This window comes from Echinococcus granulosus, assembly GCF_000524195.1.
Source record: "Echinococcus granulosus chromosome Unknown EG_S00004, whole genome shotgun sequence".
NCBI lineage: Eukaryota > Metazoa > Platyhelminthes > Cestoda > Cyclophyllidea > Taeniidae > Echinococcus > Echinococcus granulosus.
This window is the reverse complement of record NW_020170384.1, coordinates 2,312,496-2,335,262: the sequence shown is the minus strand read 5'-3', so window position 1 is coordinate 2,335,262 and position 22,767 is coordinate 2,312,496. Positions and strand designations below refer to the sequence as shown.

The window sequence follows — 22,767 nt, the reverse complement described above, 5'->3', positions numbered from 1 at the left end:
ATAACGAAAGCCGAACGAGATTTTTTAGTCAGTAAATGTCAACCGCGGAGGCATAAGAGTCTGTCCAGTTATGCTCATACGGTTAAGCAAGTGGTAAGCCTTAAATTTAATTGCAAAAGTACGAGGACAGGTGTAGTGATACGTTTAGCTGACATCTAACTCACTTGTAATTCAAGGGAATCATTTAATACCCTACGTTGGCAAAGGTAGCAGCCCTTTGATTACTCCTGGTTTATGCCACTCACCGATCCGTGACTTTGATAAGGGGATCATAATGCACTGTCATAAGTTTATTCCACAACAATTGTTGGTCTCCTAATTTTGATAATCCAAACTCGATTCCACGCAAATCAGCCCCAACAAAACGGTCTTCGTAATAATATTCAAATCGTATTTATTGAATAGTCCGCGTCTTAGTAGACAATTAAAGTTTGATGCAACGCTTTGTTTGTTTAACTCTGCATTTTGGTTTCGAGGACACTTGAGACTCCGCTTTTTTACTTCCCTTGGGTGGCATGACCTCCTCTGGGCCATGCCATTAGCACCTTAGCCCTTTCATAAGTCGGCAATACATGTACTGCCCCAGTATTGTGTCGTCTACATAGAAGTCTCAAGGCGCCACATTTGTGTTAATGAAAAGCTAACCTGATCCCGAAGGGCAACTACCCTAATTCCCATTCCTGTAAAGTAAACCCTAGCGTGACGGAAGAAGAGCATATACTACGGATGGCAGAATCTGGGACGGTCCCTAACAGAAGGTCCAAAAATGGTGTCCAACTTCGGTAACCACCCCAGCTCCGTATTCCATAGGAATGCTTTTAACAACTGGAGTAACACTAACTGTAAACCGTCTGGAAAAGTTCGCTATGGAGCTGTCCGCCGTACCTATATAAAGATGTCAATTAAGTGAACACACGGTGCCTCCTCCATCTCAACTAGCTTGGTGGAATACAGGTAAGTAGTTACAACTGAACAGCACTAAGGCGATAATAAAGTAACAATGAAGAATAGATGGGAAACCTTATTCAAAAGGAACTATGTTAAAACACCGTCCTTCCTTAAATGAATCTGCTCTTCGGCCAGTGTTCTTACAACCAGCGATGGAAATACGTGATGGACCGCATATCCCCCCTTCCCCTAATCCACTTTCCAAACAGGATGAATCTCCAGATCCAGTGGAATTGTCAAGGGAGATCAGTGACGTTACTGTCAAGTATCTTCTCAGATGCATGCAAATTCTATGACTGATGCGGTTGGTTGTTGGGTGTTATTCTTACAGCGCTGACTACGTTGTGGTGGCAGACATGGGAGGTTGGGCAAGAGGAGCGCCGAGGATGAAGCTCAAAGGGAGAGGGAGCCATGTGATACCTTAATTGGTCGTTTAACTTGTCATTTTGGTTACGCGGGCACTCGAAGCTCCGCTTTTGCATTTTCGCTGAGCGGCATGGCCTTTGAATCATGAAAGTAGCCTCTCAGTCCTTCTGGACAATTTCTGCCCAGGTATTACGTCTTCTTTCGTTCTCAGGGAAGTCTCGAGGCACTATATGCAGATCTTACTGATAAGACGTGAAAGGAGGACCTATAAACAGACAACATGAATCAGGCAAATAAGACCCTACGGTGGATGTAACCTATAGTTTCGTTATTCTCGTCCAGATTAGTAACATATTCTGAATCCCCACGGACACGAAACATGACTCCATCACTCAAAACCTGGAATCAGGATTTTATGAAACCGCCAAAAGGCCGTGAAACATCGAATCAGTTCAAAGAGCTCTACCATGGCTATTAAATCTACAAGCACAAGAGGTGTATTTTTACATCACTAGCCGTAGTTGTCGACAGAAAATAACTAGAACCAGTGACCAAATCGGCTCACAGGGGGCAACTGCCCAATTTCTCATTTGAATTGCAGCAACGCAACATTCAATGACTTTTATTGACAAGGATACCAATTACGAGCTGGGAGAGGTCAGTTCACTAATGTTATACTTGGCAAAATCGGAAAACTTTTCGAGGAAGCTCAAACAGAGCACAGTGCAGAGAACATCTACGCTGATGACTAAATCCGCGCCAGAACGAACGGGTGACCAATCTGGTGCGATCTCCTGCATTACAGCAATCACCACCATCACAGCCTCCTCCTTGGACATTTTACCATAGTTTCGTGCCCGAAAATTCACCATGAAGTACTTTTTTACCTCCCCACTATCATCCCTTTTCACAAACCTGGCTCGTTGAAGCGGCACCTTGGAGCAAAGGAGACACAGTGGTCTTCCATCCGCATAGCCGTCTACACCGTTCCAAAAGGCTTTCCAGGCTTTGCTCATCAGGACACGCAGATCTTCCTTACCCGGTCTACAAGTGGCCAACACGGGCTGAAATCGAAGCACACGCCTCGAGTTGGCCTCGCGGCTAGCCATCACGTGACGAAAGACTTCATAAACCAGGTCTGCTGAAGATCTATCTGCCGACTGATTTACCACGAAGGCACAGTTGGAGACGCCAGTTTTGACAGCGCGGAAAATGTATTGACTAGTTGTGGAGTCCGACTTCATTTCCTCGATTAAAGCCGATGCGATGTCCACATCTTCCTTGTCGCTAACGGAATCTTCTTTATCATCACTCAAATGAGTACCGTTTAGACGTTTGTGTGCTTCGTTGAGAAGTCTGTAAGCCTCCATCAAAGCCTGACGTTCCTCCTTGTTGTTGGAAGTCAGAAGGATTCCTGTCATTCCAGGCTCTAGTCGTCTAGGGAAACGAGCATCTGTAACGACACTGTCCGAGGCCTCGAGAAGTCGCTGTTTGGCCCTTCTCTCCCCAGCAGCACAGCGACGGTAGAAAGCCTTGCGCTTGCGTTTTGCCTTCGAGTCCATTTCTGTAATAACTACTACTTAATTAAGAGGAGTAGGGAATTGACTATAATGGTATGATGCAAAACAACCGATAGATCTACCCCTTTTTATATGACAAATGTTTGGCTAGGATAAAAACAGATAAGACTTAATTTGGGGAAACGAGGATTAAGTATAGGCTGATAGCAAAAAAAACCACTAAAAATAAAACATTTTGAATAAGCTTCAATTAAGCATAAGAGATACTGCCAGTTGGCATAATTGGCTTAATCTGCATCTTGTCTGCAGAGTAACTTTGGTTCCAAGGCTTTGAAGACTGATATCGATGGGATAAAAAACGAGATTGAAATGTGCTTTTCAGCCCCAGAAAAAAAATACCAAAAAAGTTAGGAGTAATTGGCACCACTTTAGCTACAAAAACGGCAGCATCACAAGAAGAAGCGTGTTCCGAAGTCTAGATTGTATTAAAATACGATAGAAAAGTACGACGCGGCAGGGGACAGGGAGCCAAACAGAGGTAAGGATGTTCATGAAGACGGCGCTAAACAGTCAGTTGTATTGTCCCCTTCATCCTTCCAGCTGTGGTGTCGGTGGTCGAATTGGAACGGACAGACGTTCGTACCACCGAATTTCAAATTTAATTGCACAGGAGTTGCGCTGGCCCTGATTTCTGCAAGAATTTCTGCAGCACCGGAGGCGTAGAGACGTTCAGCGAGGCTCTCACCAAGGCGTCGGGCTCGGGCCATTCGAAGCCGCCCAATAGGACAGATTGGCGAAACCTGTACACCCAGAAAAACTGCGTCCTCGTCTTCGGCGCAGAACTCCTCCATCTAAGTGAAAAGAGGATAGTTAACTGTCTAAGCCTCTATGTACAACACCGCTTTCATGGTGTCCTGCACATCTCACCTATTTTGATATTTCCTTAGCCCCTGCGTACTTTGAGAACAAATCTACATCTAGGCTAGCATCATGGGCACCACATTGGCGTCAGCGTTAATTGCACCAACTTCAAAAGGAAGGCAATTCACGCAAGACATCTGCTGTGGATGATTAAACTCACAGAGACCAACGCCAGAAGGATCATCGAAACCTCATTGACTTTGGCAACTACCATAACCTCACGTTCAACACAATGATTAATACAGGAGCGTGATCAGCGTTGAATGAATTGAAGATGCCCTTTGAAGAATCGCCTAATATTTCATTACATAAAAACACGATAAAGCAATCGCTTTACGAAATGTACCCGTCATAGGGCGCTCTTCAACAAACGAATTCGTGGTACCATCTTCGTTCCTGTCGCAATGTTTCGCACAGATCATATGAAGACTCTTAATGGGTGAATCAGAAAAGCAGCTACAGGGAACACTGAGGACGTTCAGAACAAGAAGAAATATAGTAGAATAAAATTTGAATTTGCTGATATCTAACTGCATGGACTTCGCAGTATCCGCACTTCCCAGTAACATGCCACTAAGTATGCAACAACTATATTAGCTCATGTGACTATAGATTCACAAATCAGTATCCCAAATGCTAATAAAATACCGGAAAGTCTTGTTGCGCTACATGGTTTAAGTGTTTGCAGCATGAGTCAAGGCAGTCTAAGTATTGTCGCGACGATTAAGAGATATGCAGTCACATCGGAAATTGAAGGTCTCAGCTGGCAAACCAAAGAAATTTGAGGAAGACAGACAAAGTTTGCAGTGATTCTAAAAATAAAAGTATTCAAAAATAAATTCACCTCTGAGACATTGTCATCTAGAGTCGGACAACTGTCTACAAGTGGCCTCACGTCCACCTTTCGCGGTTTTGCACAATCCGACGGCATAGAGAATGGCAAGGAAGTGGCCAGCTTGCCCTCAACACACTTCGTACCATCCAGCGAAAGCACAGCCGCATCAAGGCAGAGGAAACGGGCTCTCCCAATCCCGACACCCTTGACGCCCGCCACTCCACCAGGGCTGAGTTCGGTGCGCACGGCAATAGGTGTGGTGCAACCGCCCTCTAGACGATTCATGAAGGCTCTTTCGGCAACGCAGGCTAGAGCTGCGGACTCGCAATGAATGCTGGAGAGAAGGGGCTGAATACGCGAATCTCCGAGCCGGCATTCGCAGGCCAACGCACCCTGACCCACAGCGTAACGCTCCCAGTTAAGATGCTACAAGATTTAACGCCAATTGTATCTAACAAACGGAGATGTATCTCTATCACAAAACAACGACAATCGGTATCTATTAAAAGTGGCCAAAACTACTTTAGAGTCAGCAATAAACAACAGGAGGGAAAACACCAAGTTAGTGCTGTGAAAATATAATGTTGCCAGTATGGACCGATCACACCCAAAGATTGTCAGGTTGGGAGTCCACGAAAAAGCTAACACGTATGTCACGACGATCTCAAAGGAAAATCGATCGGTTTGGCTCAGTCTTTTTTCACAAGACGCCAGTTATTATGGGTCCTCGACAAACTGAATCTATGCTAAAAACTACTGCCATTATTCTCAGACCATGAACAGCCTACGCATGTTTCAATGTTCCGAACTTAACCAAACTGCATGTGAGACGATTTTGCGCAGTCAATGATTATCACAAACCTACGAAGAACTCCTATTATACCTTTAGAAGGTCGAAATCAGGTAAGGAAATCAGGCATCAGTTATGTGGAAAACTAGCATCAAACCCTCCAAACATTGATGATTATAAAATCAATGAAAACTACCAAAGTGAAAACCGATGGTAGCGTATTTTATAACACTCCAACTGGGACACAAACGTAGGCAGATGCTAACATAAAAAAAACAAACTCAAAAGTCTGTTCGAAAAATATTGGTTTAACAGTTTATTGCAAGACTGGGGTAAAAATTACCGATTATAGAATCTACTGACCACCATACCTCATCGATTCGGGACTTCCACCCAACTCGTAAAACCCCAGCTTCGGCCAATATGAGCGCATCGTACTTGGGATTGGTGATTGAGTCGCAAACTTCTTCAGAACCTGGAGCATCAAGTTTTTGAAGTCGTGTTGATAAGTTCCCACGAACGGAAAGAAATTTGAGGTGGGGAAACCTCCGCTTCAATACAGCAATGCGACGAAGTGCACTGGTTCCGACAACGGAGTTTGGTGGGAGCTCAGACAACTTTCTACCACGATTCGAGGGAGACATTAAGACGACGTCGAAAGGTGGAGCCCTGGAGCAAATGCAACCGAGTACAAGGCCTTCAGGCACAGTAGTGGGAACGTCTTTGAGAGAATGCACAACAAAGTCGACCGTACCGTTTAGTAGTGCGAATTCAAGCTCTTTCGTGAAAAGATTTTTGTCACCGATCTTCGACAATTCTTTGTCGAGAACTTTGTCACCGGTAGTTGAGATTTTCACGATCTCGAATTTGCACTGTGGATGACATAGTTGTAGTAGATTAATTACGAAGTTAGTTTGCAGAAGAGCCAATTGGCTTTTCCGGGAGCCGACTCGAATGACCGACGGATGGTGCAACGACATGACCCACCCTCCAGGCAGGCGGATCAGAAGTGCAGCGGCGGAGCGAGCATTTTGACCTTTGTTAGGCCAATAAATGGAAAATAGTGTATCGGCAAATAATAAGATACTTTCACAACTGTCGTCACTGCAGTTAAATGATATTGAGGCATGACAATAGGGCGAGAATGGTTATTAAAAAAATTTGCCTGTGATACAACACTCTAAAAATGATTAAGCAGTGTTTTACAAATCCTGGTCTACGTTTTTTGGGGAAAAAGCAAAAATTAACATATTACCTGAGGTTAAGCTTAAAGCCTTGACAAATACAAACAAATTTGAACCACCGCATCCCCGATTTATGAATTCCGATCAACCACTGGCAGGTTGTAAATACCAGAGGCCCCGGTTGCCCTGAACACACGGAATCAGCTACAACGTTTTTTATTTATAGTTTTTTTGCTCAAGTATTAGGGTAAAGCCGCTTTCATTTTCAAATTACACAATGCATTCCTTCTGTATGGTTGCCATAAGTTGAATTAGTGCTGTAAAACAAAAGCGTAGGAACCAATCAAACTCAGCCCTTCAAATTGTTAGCCTTAATTCGGTAGTTGCTATAAGGTTGGGGTACTGCGTGATTTGGGTGCGTTGCTTAAATGACTGCCGAAGTTGCTCATTCGGCTGAGGTACAGCCAAGTGCTCCTGAACGAAAGAGGTTTGATATCTTGAAGGTTATTGGTACGTAAAATCCTGCTTTACAAGCTGCTTTTCCTGCTTTACGACGCTTCGTCCGTGATGATACTGCGTGGTCCGCGGCTTACTATCCTTGTTTGTTGTGTGTAGCGCGGATTGATTTATCATACCCGTTTTTCATTCGCGTCAGTTTGTGATGTAGCGTTTTTTATAAGACTGGTTTTCGGGTGTGGCAATGGTTTTGACAACATTCATCAGGTGGTGTAAGAATGGTTGTTCGAGTTTGGTACTTGCTTAGTTCTTACTGATTACGTAGTGTCTGTTATGTGCTCTCAGATGTTTGGCTTTGACATATTCGCTACTATGGTGAGCGATTACCTAAGTGGAGCTGAAATATTTTGTAGTACTTCCTAACTTATCCGTTGTGTGAATAGTGGAAAAAGTTACGGGCACCGTGAAATGGTTCAGTGTGAGGCGTCACTACGGCTTTATCCAGCGTGATGACAACAAAGAAGATGTGTTTGTTCATCGAACAGCTATTACCGCCTCTCGATCCCGCTTCCCCACTCTCAAAAATGGTGAATCTGTTGAATTCTCTGTCGTTGAAACGGCCAGTGGTGTAAACGCAGCCTCGGTTACCGGTCCTAACGGTCGACAAGTTCAGGTAAGTTCTCGATACGTTTGGAACATATTGTAGAATGTGAAATTGGGTAACCGAAGGTCGCACTTGCATACCTTTTAAAAAAGGAACAAAATTTAGTGATTTCAACGTCTCACAGCTATGCAGGTTTAAAGCTGGTCAATTTAAAGGCCTAACAATCTCTGCCAGGTTGATGTTAGGTTAGTGATCAAAAAATGTCGCAACAAACATTTCCGCTTTATTAAAAAGATGAGGTCGAATTCGAAACCGAGTCGGAATAGATAATGCTTAACAAATCACAGGGTATGAAAATCGGTACCAACAATGAATTAGAGCCTGATTGACAGATTATCAACCGGTAACCACTGTCAAGTACGGTTAAACATCTCAATGGTGAACGCACCTTATCGGAAATGGTGCGATCGGGTTTACTGTTTTATTACGCCAATTGAAACCTAGTAGCCCACCTGAGATCTTATTGAAGTACACCATAATTACGACCGCTTTCAGCCACACCTTTCTAAAATTTGCTATCAGTTACCAAGGTATGGTTTGTGGTTCTCGTAGATTTTAATTCCTGAAGGTCATTTCTATTTCCTCGAGTGGTGACTGGAATTCGGTGTGAAAGTAAATAGAGTCCAAGGGTGGGTGTTTAGGTGTTATTAACGTACGTGCGTGCATGAGCGAGGTAGCTGCCGATACTTTCGGCAAGCTCACCGAGGTGTGCCCTGCTCTATCGTGTCATCGGTACGTAAGTTCGTGGTTTACTGCTACGGCAAATGTATTACCATGGTGCTTCACTTAAACGGAAATAAGGGCAGTGCAGAAGTCCGCGGATTTAATTTTCAGTCTAAATTATCTGTAAGGGACGGTGTAGTTTCTGTCGTTATGATTAAGTTGATGTTGGTATTATTGTACGTCTATTTCGAGGTGACAATTGGTATTTCACGTGATTCCGTTTCTCCGTGGAAATGTTTCGGCTTGTTTTTGGTTGTTTTAATCAAGCTTGGTATACTGCGAGTACAGGCGAATGGATGCAATGCACTTTTTAGGCTTACCTTGATTGACACTGCCATACTTCTCATTCAATGTCACAATACTGCAGACATTCCTACCGTTTCTGAATTTTGTATGCATTGGGTGTTTTAGCCAATGCTCAAACTTTTATAGGAGTCCTCTGAGCCCAAGTGGGTGCATTTTAGGCGAATAATTTTTTGCCTGGAGATGCGAGTTACTTTCTCCGTCTATCCTGACATTCAATTTTGATACATTGAATGCAGGTAAGATCGACCGCTTACGAACCAGGTGAATATTTAGAGCTAAAGCAACATTAAAGGCCGTTGATATCTATCACCTCTCAATCCAACATGTATAATTTTTCAGCATGTAGACGGGTGTGCAAGCTATAATAGTTTATATTTTTTGTGAACTTGTTAGGGCGTCCGCTTCTTCCGTCGCCCGAAACCTCATGTTGAGGCTGGTGAAGGGCAACCCAAGTTAAACGGTACCACTCAAGCCAGTGGGGATGTTGAGGGAACGCGTCAGCGGGGGGGTCTCCGCAGGATGAGACGCGGACGAAGACCTTTCCGGCCAGTAAGTTTTTCCTTTCTGCCAAGCATTTCATTTTCTAGTATCCAATTTTGTCTACCATCCAGATGCTATAGCTGTTGTTCTAGTGCTTAGTTCTCTTGTTTAATTATGAAGAACTGTCCGGACTTCTTTTGTAATGCATTCGATTCATACAGCCTTACGTTCATTTCTGTTTTAAGCAGGGAATATACTGTTACTTTCCATATAGCTAAAGTTAAACTCTGTGTGTGATCCCTTGAAAATTTGCACGATCATATAGTTCATCGTGGAATCTTCTAATTATACTTTGCATTTTGTATGTATGTACGCCCTTAGTATGCAAGTGTAACTTGTTATCGTGTCTAGCTAAATGCTGTAGTATCTAAGCTAGGGTTTTCTTTTTTGTTTAAATCCCCCAACTAACGATGGGTATCTGTTCTTGCGGCATGTTTTTCCCTCCTATTTATACTGCTTGCACGTCCACAAGACGGGATTTGCGAATTTGATTGACTCCTATCCGTTCGTAAGACTACACCTACGTAAAAATGTTTCCTATGGATCGTCGCTATCACTTGTAGCACGACAAACTTTCAGTCTTGGTAGTTGTTTGAGCCCGTTTTCCTGTGTGATTGTGCCGTGGCGATTTCTTGCTCTGGGTGATACGTCATATTTCCATGGGACATTACCGTTAAGAGGGTTTGCTTCCCTTTAATGAGTTGTAGGAACACTACTTTTTTCCCCGTTTCACACTAAAATTGCTATGCAGAATCTGTCTGGACTGTGCTATGCAGTCCAGTAATTGGTAAAAACACCATTAAATTGAATCCCGAAAGGTTTTTAAACTTAAACTCCCATTTGAGCGCCTCTTGACACGGTTTCACGAGCGCCTTTTTGTCCATCTTGACACTTTTAATGAGAAGTAACTAATTTTTATTGGTGGAATTTTAAACATCATTGATCCATTCTAGACCCAGACAGACTTATTTTTCGTTTCTTTTGGTTGAACAAGAAGGACGTAGTCCACGTAGACTGAGACAAAGGCAGTCATTCCACGGCTTAACTTCCTCACTTTCCTCTGATTTTAACATGAACAAATTAGTTAACATTACTGATTTAGAAAATGTATTCTCATACATGCATCCTCAGGGGATTCCAGAGCCAAAGTGGCCATTTTGCTGGAGGATAAAAATTTACGTTACACAAGATCTTCCCAACCTTTCTTTCCTCTGATTGGCCACTTCCGTGATTACGTCTAGTACAAGTGCACATTACTATCAGTTATTTGCATCGCGGTGCACTAGACGTACATGGGGGCTTTTGCACGCCTCTTGCACACTAATAACTAGGGCAGTTAAAGTGATTTTAGCCATTGTTTACCGCCAAACTAGGATTATTACCCAGCATAGACTCATAAGTACATTAGCGCGTATTGGAGAATCCAAGGTAATTTCGGGAAATAAATTATCGCCTTATGTGTATGCGATTTATCCGCCACCCATACTCCATCTATGCTTTTTTGATTTTCTAGAGCCAAAATGCTATGGGTGACGGTGAGAATGTAGGATGTGAGCAAGGCGAAGAGCTGGGCGGTGGTTTGGAGGGGTCGCGAGTGCTGCGTCAGCGCCCCCGTCGTTTCCGCGGCGGTGGCAGAGGCCGAGGCCGCCAACACTCCACCAGCACCAGACAACAGATGAATGGTGAGGACGTCGTTGGCGTTAATGGTGAAGAGGGCGGCGTATTACGTCAACAGCAAGGGGGACCACGCCGTGGAGGCGGTGGACGTTTCCGAAGGGGCGGTGGAGGCGGCAGAATGCGTCGTGGTGGTGGTGCTGCATCCGCAAGAGATGGCGAGGAGCATGTGAATTCGGCCTCTGGAGAGCATGCTGGTACATGGTCTCTTCCGTACTGATTAAGTTGCGAAGCATTACGTAGAAACGTTGTGGCTTAGTTTGGTTCATTTTATTGCCGGGTATGAATGTTTTGTAGGGAAGTCTGCTGCTATTGATACTGTTTTTGACAGGTCAGGACCACAGCTCAAATAAAGCACTGTAGGGAAACCAGCTGATAAACGATCAGGTATTTGTAAAAAAAACCGTACTTCATACCAAACCGAGTAATCTTTACTGCTCGCCACTAATCGCTTAATCGCTATTGCTCTTTTTCCTTCATGGTATCTTCAGCTGCTTCTAGTTGGATAACCAAAGTTTTCCCTCATTTTGTCCGACGTTATTGACGCTCAAATGGGGGAGGGAAAACTTTTTTTAGAGAATTTCGCGGAAAGCACCGAAAAGACGGTAGAAGTCGGAACCAAACAATCTCCGCGGGTCACTTGTTTGGCTTTAATAAATTTTGCAGCCAAATAATTATGCATTGCTTTCGAACTATGCATTACTCCTAAGGCGCTTTGCATAACCCCAGGGTAGTCTAGCGGTGGTTCGAGGTTAAATTAGTGCATAAACAGCCTAAATGTTTGTCATTTTAGAAAGTCTAGAAAAAAAGGTGGAGGATATGACGTTGGAGACTAAGACCGAAACATCAGAGAAGCCAAAGGAGGTGACGACCGTGGAGCAGCAAACGAATGTGGATGGGGATGCGACAGCCGAAGGCGCTACTACGAAGGTCACAGAGGCCACGGGGACTAATAACTAGGCCTCATCCGGATCGCACGTCGTATGTCCGTCCCTCCAATTTTTCAAACTTCTCCCCACTAGACATCGTTTTTGTGCGCGTGTGCAGGGGGCTGGGCGCGGTTGCTGTCTCTCAGCTGGCTGTTCTCTCCTTCGCCACCACTGCGCTATCCCTCCCCGTTCCCCTATTACTCCCTCCCCCTTTATAGTTGTCTGCCGCTACATTTAAGTCGCTTTTTTATCGTCTTTTTCTCACGAAAAGCAACGAACACTGCACTACCGTCACCACCACCACGACAATCTTCCGCAGGCATACGCGCATTGCTCTTGTGTTAGCGTTGCGTTAAGGTTCACCCAACCACCTTGCACAACTTGCGTGTTCGCAGGATCACGTGATCGGTGCCATGCCATCCCACACGATCAAAAATAAGGATCCTCCATATCCCCGCCCCCATTGTTGAATTTTACACATGATCATAAACGCGCATGTATAATAACTGCTATCGTTCTTTTTCTCCCCCGCTTCGGTCAGATGGCGAGCCTTAAAGGTGGCATGATTTCTGTCCTAGAATGCCAAGGTCTCTTACTTGTGGGAATGAGTGGCTGGTGAATTGGTTGTTTGGTTTGAGGATGCGTACCCCAAGTTGTTCATTCCGTCCATGGGCTGCCCCGAGTGTCTGTGCCTTGTCTGCGCGTCTAGGGGCGCCCAGTGGTTCGGGTCTCAGTCATTGACGAGTTGGATGTCAGAGTCCCGGCGAAATCAGTGACTGTGACTCACATTTTACTGCGCCAAGACACCAGTTGCTTTTTACTGTCAAATCCAGCTCAGTGGTGAAAACCGCTGCAAGCGAGCGCGTTAAAGGAGGCAGTGACTGTGACGCCACTGCACTGTTTGGGCCGCAACCGTCACATGCGTGCTGGAAGGGCAAGCCAGGTCGAAGGGGGTTTAGCCCGGGCGGGTGTGCGCGGAGCACACACGGGAATGGAAGTATGTGACCTGGCTAATGATGAGACACACCAGGCAGGAAATAGTGCGCCCAGGCCCAAGCGATTAGGCTACTACTTCGCGACCCCTATTTGATACAATTTTTTGAAAAGGGCGAATCAATCGAAAAACCGTCAATGAGATGTGGAGGTTGCTCTGTTCTTTTTGCTTTACAACAAGAAGAAAGGGATTCTAAAAAGCAGCCGCACTTACAATCTCAACATTTGAATCAAGCGGATACCCGTCATCATTTTTCTGACCAAAACTGACTTGATTCAACTGACTTTCCGCAATTTTATCTGTTTTTTGGCTGCAGTTAGATCTTAGGACTATCGTAGTGACTCAATACTAGCTCCGGTTCAAATTTCTTTGTGTGAGGACATCGCTGAACGTGGTTTGTACTTCCGTCTTGGTGACTGGGTCGGAAGGCCTTATTGATAACCTTCCAGCGCTTCTGTAATACGATAGTGGTTTATCCCTCGGTATTGGTGAGGCGCCACTTTCGTACTTTGAATTAGCTCCCTTGTACCTCGCTGGATGGGCTGACCTCTTGGGCCATGCCAATAGCCCAGACACCTTCTCTGCGCTGAATGTATATTCTGCCCGAGTATTGTGTCTTCTTTCGTCTTCAGGGAGTCCCGGGACACTACACTTCAGTATGTTTACAACAAGTCCCCATATCGGTGTAGCTCATTGCGAATTCAGGGGAAACTCAAGTCTCTGCAACGTCGAATAGGAAAGGGACACAAGGAATAAATTCGGGATGTAGAACAGCAGTTCTACGTTTGGCAAAGCTAGGAATTTGCTACCGGAGTGCACCTAAAAGGTCTTCAGGGTTGCAGTCATTTTGACTTTCCCAAATTACAACTTGTAGTTAAGACGGGTTTGAATCAGTACTTACACACTTTTGAAACCAACGTACACTAGGGAATTTACTTCCTTATATCAGCGAAATATGCTAAATTATCACTGGAAAAATGTATAAACGACACGATATTTCAGGCGCACTGTTTCGTCGCCCTTAATTAGGACAAAACACACACTCTTCAGCTTCAAAATTGGGTTTAAAAAATTCTGTTGTAATGCACCATACAACTATTGAATCTTGAAGTAATATGATTTGTGCCAACCAGTGACACTATGCTAGCAGGATGACGCTTTCTGGCACCTTAATCTGAACGTCGAATGGATCAGATGATCAATGAGCAAAAAAATTAGAAGGGAAGGATACAACAATGTGGTAGAAATGATGATTAACGGATAGCAACCCAAATATGATACGGCTTTTGCACAATAAAGCCCATTGGTAAACAACGGTGTGATTTGACGAAGAACGAGGAAGATTGTGACATCTTGAGTAAGTCAAGCACAAGTCAGTAGCTCATTTTATCTATTAATAAGCACCGAATGAAAATTCGGAAAAAGGTTTTACCCCTTCTGGACAGATTGAACAAATTGGTGTGTAGGAAAATAATATCTAGTTTGTGGTCAAAGAATTAAAAAATGCTTTCAAATTTCCGTGGCTATAAAGCTTATTTCGTCTTTCATCTGTACAAGCTAGCTTGAGCAAGATATTACTTGTATAAAAGGAAATTATTAAAACAAGATTAAACTTAAATAACTTTTATGAACTAAACATAACCTTTTTTATTAATTGTATATTAGGAAGAATTTTTTAATTCCATATTTGAATAAGGGAGAAATGTTATGCTCACTGAATTGCGACATGATCTGAACAAATATTATTTTACCAATTGGCTTGTCAGAAGCGTCGATTTTTGAGAGCCATATTGAAAATTGAAGCGATTTCTGACCCGGAGGCTTTTTTGTCACTGTTTCCTCACGTCCCTTGACCATCTCAATGAGGCTTAGACATTTTGTTTAATATCTGAAATCAAATAAACCGCATAATTATATACCCGGAATTTTACTATGGACACTACAACCGAGTTTCTTACTGCTTTCTTCTCACAGAAATTTTCATCCTTTGAAGAATTTCACAGTCAATTAAAGGAGTTCGAAAAAGTAAGCGTATTTCCGTGTTATTTATATACCAGTTGACTGGATCCATATACATAATACAAAGTTCGAAGTTCCTTCCCCAAGACCATCCTGATAGAGGAAGGTTGGTGTACAGTACACTTCAATACTCTTGTTACCACTATGGCGTGTGCCAAAGTGCAGTAACTCCTCGAAGAAATCAGAGGTAAGAACTTTTTTCCCTACAACCTCCAAGGAACTCTCGGGGTTCTTGTGGGTCAAGAATAAGTCTCTCCGCTATGAACGGCAAACTATGGATTACAAAGTACCATATGATACATAACCACTCACCTCTGCCTGAAACTGTAAAAATCGATCAGAGTGTTCGCAGACTTCAGGTTCAGGAATCTGGTAAAGACGAACTCGTTATTAGTGATGGTATATTCGCTGTTATTACTTCAATTTTTTTGCTATAGATGTACAGGTCGTACTGGACGACATTGTTGACCAGCTCCCAAAACATGATATATCCTTTGATTCGAGTAGAGGTGAGGGATCTTCTAATGGTCATCTATGGATAGGTTCGCCAGGCAAGACGCAATCAAGACCAATTCAGGAACGTAAGGCTGCCGCGAGAGATCGTCTGGCCGCTAGAACTAAGAAGGCTCGCGGCTTGAAGTTGGCTCCCTGTCTCCGTCGGTTGGCCGAACTAGCCGCCGGTGGTTCTGGTCCCGATTTCCACAAACACCTCGGTGAGCTGGAAGCCCTTGTTGAAATTTGGAAACATGGAGGTATATCGTCACTAGCTTCTGGAAGTTCAAGTTGTGTTTATGCTGGCAGCAATTCCGTGACACCCTCACAAACCGACTCCATTGCGATTGCAAAGGCAGTCGAAAACCTTTTTCGGAAACAGAAGGCCATGGATAATTCCACTGGCCCTGTTACTGGAACAACGGTAAAGTTGCCTGGCCGCCCTCCAAAAGCTGCTCAAATAGTCACTCCGGTTGTGACTGGTAGTACGGTTTCGGTTATTCAGTCTTCTCCGCAACCGGTTGTATTAAAGCAAGCTCTTGGTTCTCAATCTGGTGCCTTTATCAGCAGCCCAGGCGTTGTCACCCTTCCCTCTACTGCGGTTGCAACCCTCCCAAAGGATGTTGTAATAGCAGATGCTGGAAATGGCCAGTTACAGCTGATTAATAGTGCCTCCATCATTACGACGGCTGGTCAAAAAGGGGATAACGGAGTGGCTGAGGGACAGCCCATTTTAGGCTATGTAATTCAGCCCATGACTTCGCTGTCTGGTGGGCAAACGATTATCCCAACAGCTGCAGTGGTCACGCCGACGAATTTTGTACCCATCGCTCCTAAACTCCCCGTCAGCGAGTCGCCAATGCAGTCGTTTCAACCCATTCCTCCGCCCCCACCTAAGGTTGTTCGGCCGCCAATGCCGATATGCAAACCAAAGGTGATGAAACCTCGAGGCAGACAGCCGAAGTTAAAATCTGGTTTGGCTGAGGGACTGTTGACGGCGTCCGAGGGACCGGTGGTGACGCGGTTTGTGGACAACGGTCAGCCGAAGCCGTGGACGCCCATGATCATGGAGGGCGATTCTTGCTCCTATTTCCTGTTTGTTGAGGATGCAAATTACTACTATTCTCCGGAGGAAGATGCTTGGCTACCCCTTGATCAACGAACCATGGCAGTGGATGCATGAGAACAAGAACGCCACTAAATCCCTGTACAGAGGTCACTTATAGTTTCAGATGTTTTACCCTATGTGTACCTTAACTCTATGATACAACGCCTGCTTGAATATAATACCTGCTACTGTTATAATAAGTAATGTACATTTTTAATCTACCCTTTACTTTATGCTTTTTCTTGCGTTCGGTTTTCTTGGATGATTATGCATTATTGTCGATAAAAAGTGCCACTTAGTCCATTTTTGTCCAAGATAAACTCATTTTCCCCGCCTTTGTGCTATGGACCTGTGAATACGACGAATTGGCGTGGCGACAACGTGCACCTTAATGGCACGGAGGTGGGTGTATTTCCTAAGCCGCATGATATCCCGATTGGGGAGATGTGGTGTTGGGCTGTTGGATCAGTAATATTCTACTGAAGCATGTTAAGTAGCGTGGGCATATGCATAGTTGAGGTGGGGACGTGCTCAAGGCAGTTATTAAGTGGATGGGGCTGAAGTGTTCAGAAGAAATAAGAGTGAAATTTGAATGGAGCGTTGATAGTCGTTTCTTGATGCTCGTCCTCCCAGCAACTGCTCAGCAACAATTGCTAAGAATGTACACTTTTAAAGATTATTTACCCAATAATTGTCCCATCTCGATGCTGATTCGGACGTGCGTCATTTCTCGGGAAAGTATGTACACGGGTGAATTTTCAACATTGAAGAGGCACAAGGTACAATAGTGGAAGAAGCAGTAGTTTCAATGACTAAAATTGGTCGAGTAGATTAAATGAGTGCCGCAATTGATGATGTTTAAGTTCATCTTGGTATTTGAGAATAGATTCTACAAATGGGAAGGTTAATAAAATATTTGGGCAACCTTTGAACATGTGAAAGGAAACGGCACGAAGTAAGCGACGCAGTAAGAAGCTTAGGCACCCCCGAATCTACAGCACGTTTTCACATGACTAATTCGCTTGCTTTGCTTATCTGTCAGGTGCAGTCTCTGTGTGGACCGCTCCCTCCACGCCTCACATGACTGGCTATCTTTTATGAAGAAGCTGACTGCTCGACGTCTTCGCATACTACTACTACAGAATCACAAAGTTCGGAGATTGAAGAGTTCCCTTCGTTGGATGTACAATTGTAATGACATGATTATTTTTTAACTCTTCCTTCTGGTTAGGTTGGCACTTTAGGCTCCGCCTTTTTACTTTTACCGGGTGAAATTACCTCTGGATCACGTCAGAATCCTCTTAGCCCTTGTGTACGTCATAATAGTTCGGCGTTAGTATTATATCTTCTTTCGTCTTAGGGAAGTATTGCGACACAATGGAAAGCGAAACCGATCCTAAAAGGTATCTATTTTGATTTCTACCACTAAATGCTATAAGTCAAAGAGACGGGAGAAGGCGTTTGCAGTGGATGGAAACATCTGTGATGACTCCTTTTAAAAGGGATAAAAATGACGTCTACCTTCGGTAAATACCACAGTTTCTTGTGCTGCAGGAATGCTACACACAAATGAAGTGATACTAGCCGTGGCAGTGAACCATCTGACGAAGTCCGTTAGGGAGCAATCCACGGCACCTGTGCAAAGATGTCAGCTAAGTGAATATGGTGATATTTCCTCCACCTCCCTGCTAGCTGAATAGAAACCAGATATGTATGTGGCTGGGTGGCACAAAAGTAAAAGCAGTGGCAAGGAGGAGTATGCACGAAATTCTTTTCCCACAAAACTTCTTAAGCCCTGCCCCATGTTAAATGACTGCTTTTGGACTAGTGCCCTAACCACCAGCAATGCACATGCGAGATGAGCAGCACACTCCCCCTTTCCTTAACACTGACCCCAAACAGGACGACACCCCATATCCAGTAGAATTGCCAGGAGAGATAGGTGACGCTACAGTTAGATGTCTTTTCCTTTGGACGCAAATTCTATGACTGGTGCTGTTAATTTGTAAGTGTTGTTCTTGTAGCACCGTCTGCGGCATGACGACAGACGTGGGAGGTCGACCAAGGGAAGGGCCGGGGAAGACAGTCAAAAGGGAGGGGCTATGTAATGCTTTGGTTGTTATTGCTTTCGCAGATCAAGTTAGTGGACCTCAGACCTTCGGTACGTATCCAGTACATATTCATCTCTAATTTTATGGTGTCAATGGTCTGCAAGAAAGTCTCGTGTCCCAAAAGCATTGTTCTGCTACAGATGTAATCATTAGCTATTTTAAAATACATATGGAAAACGCACATTTTGATATTTTTTTTAAAATTTGCTTGTGAATAAGGAGACCGGAGGTCATTTATGCAGTAAAAATCCGTTTATTACTACCGGCAAATCAGGTATGTGCTGGCAGGCTTTAAATGAAATTTTTATAAAAAAATGTTGCAAAAGATTAGTAAAAATAACCATTTTCAATTTTTATACAGTCCAGAAAATTCTACATTATGTTCATAATGGGCAGATTCCCATTTGTATAACAAAATTAAACAGAAAAATGGGTATGGAATGATTAAGTTTAGAGTAAATACCGATAAAACTAATATAAGGACGTATATAATGCTCCTAAATGTATGAAATCTAATCAAACCAGACTGGATTGCAAAAACAAACTGCAGATGTTCTCCATCTTATATATTTTTGTTTAAAAATCATCGAGGAAAATTAATATCATCCAGAGGAAACCCTGTTTCGTTAAACTACGGTTTTAAAAGTAACTAGACAGAAAAAACGCAGATGCATACGTACCCAGCAGAAGTTTACTATAGCAAAGCTGATACAGTAATTTTCTTTGGTACAAATCGAGGATGAAGGAGACCCTCTTCTTTGGTAAACACACCGCTCGCCGTGACCCATAGTTCACACTTGCTGAAATACGATGGTTTTGCGAATAAAGCTAGTGATCTGCCCTAAAATAACCATGGTTCTTTTCTTGCTAGTAGTCTCCATCAGCTCTTGGCCCTCCACAGAAAACTGCACTTCAGAGGACATCGCGTGTGGATGCTACATAATCGATGGCCTCCTACAGTCTCTACCATCTCTACAATCTCCAGTCTCATGCTCAGTACGTGCGCGTTACGCAAATGTCGCCTCTGGGATAGTGCATCTAGAACTTTACAGTGTCACAGTGCTTTCGCCATAGGATTAACAGTGGAGATCTACCCCCGAATCATGTTGAAATAAGACTGGTAGACCCTCATTGTCGGGCCGACGATGACTCACAACTTCACCGGTTTTTACATAGCAACAGTGACAGTATATATGATAAAGTAAGGTGCAAAAATCTTCATCGAGACGTAGCAGTAAGCTTTAGTAGTTGGAGTTGTGTATCCCTTGTAGAGCTTCTCTTACAAATTATAATTATTGAGGAGCTTACTCTAACCTGTTGCAGAAACTAGTAATAAGCTGTTGTGAACTCAAACCTCTGACATTAGAACGCCCTAGTAAAAAAGGGTCAATCTCTCTCCAAATTTAATATTCATGGTATTGGTCTATAAAACTACATCACTGGCAAGAATAATCCTGTTAAATTTGACTACTAGAGTTTATAAGTAGAAAAAAACAAAATTGATTTACTTGTTTCATTTAAAATTATTTAGTTAATAGTTTGCGAAAAGTGAAACAAAATAGCAAAAGTAACAGAATATTTTGGGTAAATTTGGGCAAATATGCCAAAACATTTTATGGGAGTTGATGTTTGTACACGTTACTTAAATAGAAGCATAGAGTAATCAACCTCTCACAGGCATTCCCCCCAAAACTACAAAGCTCAACATTTTTAGAATAAACGATAGGTGGTTTTTCGTCTAGATGACAATAAAAAAAGGCCTTCTTAAACCTTTTTACAAGGTAGCAACTGGAGAATTTAGTGCTAAAGAATAAGGATTTGAAATAAGAGTAAGTAGTGTTTTATCAAGTACTTTTAAATAGCCATTTTTTACAGCAACCATGACCACTTGATGTATGTACACCACCAAGTTGTAAGTCTAGACATAAACGCTTACTTAAGAGTACATTTGACTCAATTTTAAAAACTCAGAAACCTACCTAAACTTAAAAATTGGTAGTGGGGCAGAGAGTTTGGTAGCAGTGGTCGATCATATCAGTAAAATAGCTAAACCTAAGAAAGGGAATGTCACGGAGGAATTTAACATGAAGTATGAAATTAAATTATTAAGAAAATAATCAAAAAAGACTAAGCATGAGGTGAAGCCTAGCAGTATTGTAACAAACCGAACCTTTTCTAAAGACAAATGAAGTGATAAAATTAGGGCATAATATGAACTATTGACATAGAGAAGAGCTAAGGGGTTACTAAAGCAGCTTCCCAGCCACGTTTAATGTTGGAAGTACAATCTCGGAGCCTTGGTATCCGTGAAACCAAAGCAAAGAGTTAGGCGAATGATTAAATTGTTGCAGTATTTGGCGGAATTCAGGGCATTATATCTGCTCATTAGCTAAGTTGTTAGGTCTGAGCGACTTGTTATTTGCCCTAGTCAAATGGACCACTCACCTCTAGGAAAGAGAACAATATTTTAACAGAAATTTTGCCAAAATGCAAAGCTTAATAAACTGCAGCTAATACATATTTTGAAGTGTAATGTAGCTGAAAAAGTTTTTCAAAATGCCCTTTAAGTTTCTAATGGCCCGTGATTACAAAGAGTGCTTCTCTTGTGCATTTGAATAGTGGGATTGGCATGCACCGAATGGTGATTAAAATAACTACTTTTAACAAAAAATATTTTGCGTTGAAATAGTCATCACTGCAGCTCATAATCTTTAATTATTTTTCAGCGAGATACAGGCTAGCGGACTCCACTTTTATAAAATAATTTGCCCCTGGAGGTAAACAGTCTGGCTCTCGTTGCCTCCGCTCCTATACTAGTTCATTTTTCAACGGTCCGCTTTTTACGTAATTGTATAACGTTGACGCCAAAATAGGCGATAATCATCACTTTAAGTAGTATAATCAGGGTGGGGCAGAGAATGAGCGGGAATAAGGCAATAATTCCTTCCTTTCTACCCTAAAATGCGGTGAAAGAGAAATATAAGATCTGTTTCCTTGGACTAGGTGAATAGTTGTGAGTGCTTGTATTCTTGGAGATATTTTAATCTGTAAGGAGGAAATAGGCCTTTGGTCACAATTGAACGAGCGCACAAGCACAGAGCAGCCATCTGGTGGCCAGACCAGTCTGGCCAAAGCACAAGACGTGAGAAATGGCACAGGATTTGGCTCATTCTCGCATGTGTCAGCTAATCAGACAGGACCGCGCTGTTTTTACAACAACTATGTAAATGCAAAACCGATATGCAAACATTCCAGTCGTCCATGTGATTGCCATTGTAATTTACAATTCCCTCCCAACAAAGCACACATTTGTGAATTTCACTTTAATTAAACGAGTTGCAACTAGAGGCAAAGCACGTTCCCAGGCTTCTACGGATGAAATGGTGCGTGGCTGGGAAGTGTGAGGTGGACAGTGGGCCGATCTTTCAAGGACAATCAACCAACGACGTTTGCGCTCACTTAACAGATGTTTGAATACAAATGTCCTTTCCCACCACACGTTGGTGGGTCAAACAACACAAGATTCTCTTCCGACGACGCGTTTGATAGCATGGAGTTGGGAAAGTAAGAGGAAATTGATAGTCATGGGATTTCATCACCAGCTGTCAATGCATGGGACTCCCATTTGCTTAGCTGTTGCTACCACTTCCTTAATAGATGTGAGCGTGGACCATTTGCTGCATCACCCACGCTAATAATGACTAGAGCATGCCCCTAACAAGTCGACCTCGATTTTATTTAATGTAATTTCATTTCCTGACGACCTTCCATTCTTGAGTGGGTTGTCACTGGATTCCAATTTTTGAACCGCTTCCTAGAGGTTTGTTGAGTATCGGTTATATTTGCGGAGTCGACTTAAGCTGGTTTCGTAAAGTTGACAAACTGCGATTGTAACTTTACGATTGTTTGAAACGAGAAAGGGGTGATGGAGAACAAAATAAAGAGTGCCGATGACAAAAGAAACAGCTGCATGCATTTTAGAGGCCTCTGCATGTTAAACCAAGTCATTGTATCAAGCCACACAGAAACTGGCACGAATCTCCTTCGTCACCTGACGCCTCTATGCGGGTTCCTTATATTGGAATGCGTAATCAGGATCTTTATTTCTTTATACCTCTTCATTTTTAGTTTCTTGTTTGATTTCTGTTAATACTGAAGAAGCATGGTTGACGGATTACTTTCACAAC

The 22,767-nt window shown here is 43.1% G+C and overlaps 3 protein-coding genes across 3 annotated transcripts; 2 read left to right on the top strand and 1 right to left on the bottom strand. All coding sequences in view use genetic code 11, as the record gives it.

Annotated features, from left to right (window-relative positions):
* Positions 1 to 1,955: 1,955 nt before the first annotated feature.
* EGR_01214 (Porphobilinogen deaminase) lies at positions 1,956 to 6,360 on the bottom strand (the record flags this gene model as incomplete). Its single annotated transcript, XM_024490463.1, has 4 exons — positions 1,956 to 2,878; positions 3,478 to 3,685; positions 4,600 to 5,016; positions 5,752 to 6,360. The coding sequence occupies 4 exons, from the start codon at positions 6,358 to 6,360 to the stop codon at positions 1,956 to 1,958; spliced, it is 2,157 nt and encodes a 718-aa protein (XP_024355282.1).
* A 632-nt stretch (positions 6,361 to 6,992) lies between these two features.
* EGR_01213 (Nuclease-sensitive element-binding protein) lies at positions 6,993 to 11,887 on the top strand (the record flags this gene model as incomplete). Its single annotated transcript, XM_024490462.1, has 5 exons — positions 6,993 to 7,074; positions 7,464 to 7,693; positions 9,107 to 9,262; positions 10,767 to 11,124; positions 11,721 to 11,887. 5 exons carry the CDS (start codon positions 6,993 to 6,995, stop codon positions 11,885 to 11,887), a joined length of 993 nt encoding a protein of 330 aa, XP_024355281.1.
* Positions 11,888 to 15,129: 3,242 nt separating this feature from the next.
* On the top strand, positions 15,130 to 16,544 carry EGR_01212 (hypothetical protein; the record flags this gene model as incomplete). The annotated part of the gene is made up of 2 exons (XM_024490461.1): positions 15,130 to 15,268; positions 15,307 to 16,544. 2 exons carry the CDS (start codon positions 15,130 to 15,132, stop codon positions 16,542 to 16,544), a joined length of 1,377 nt encoding a protein of 458 aa, XP_024355280.1.
* Positions 16,545 to 22,767: the final 6,223 nt, after the last annotated feature.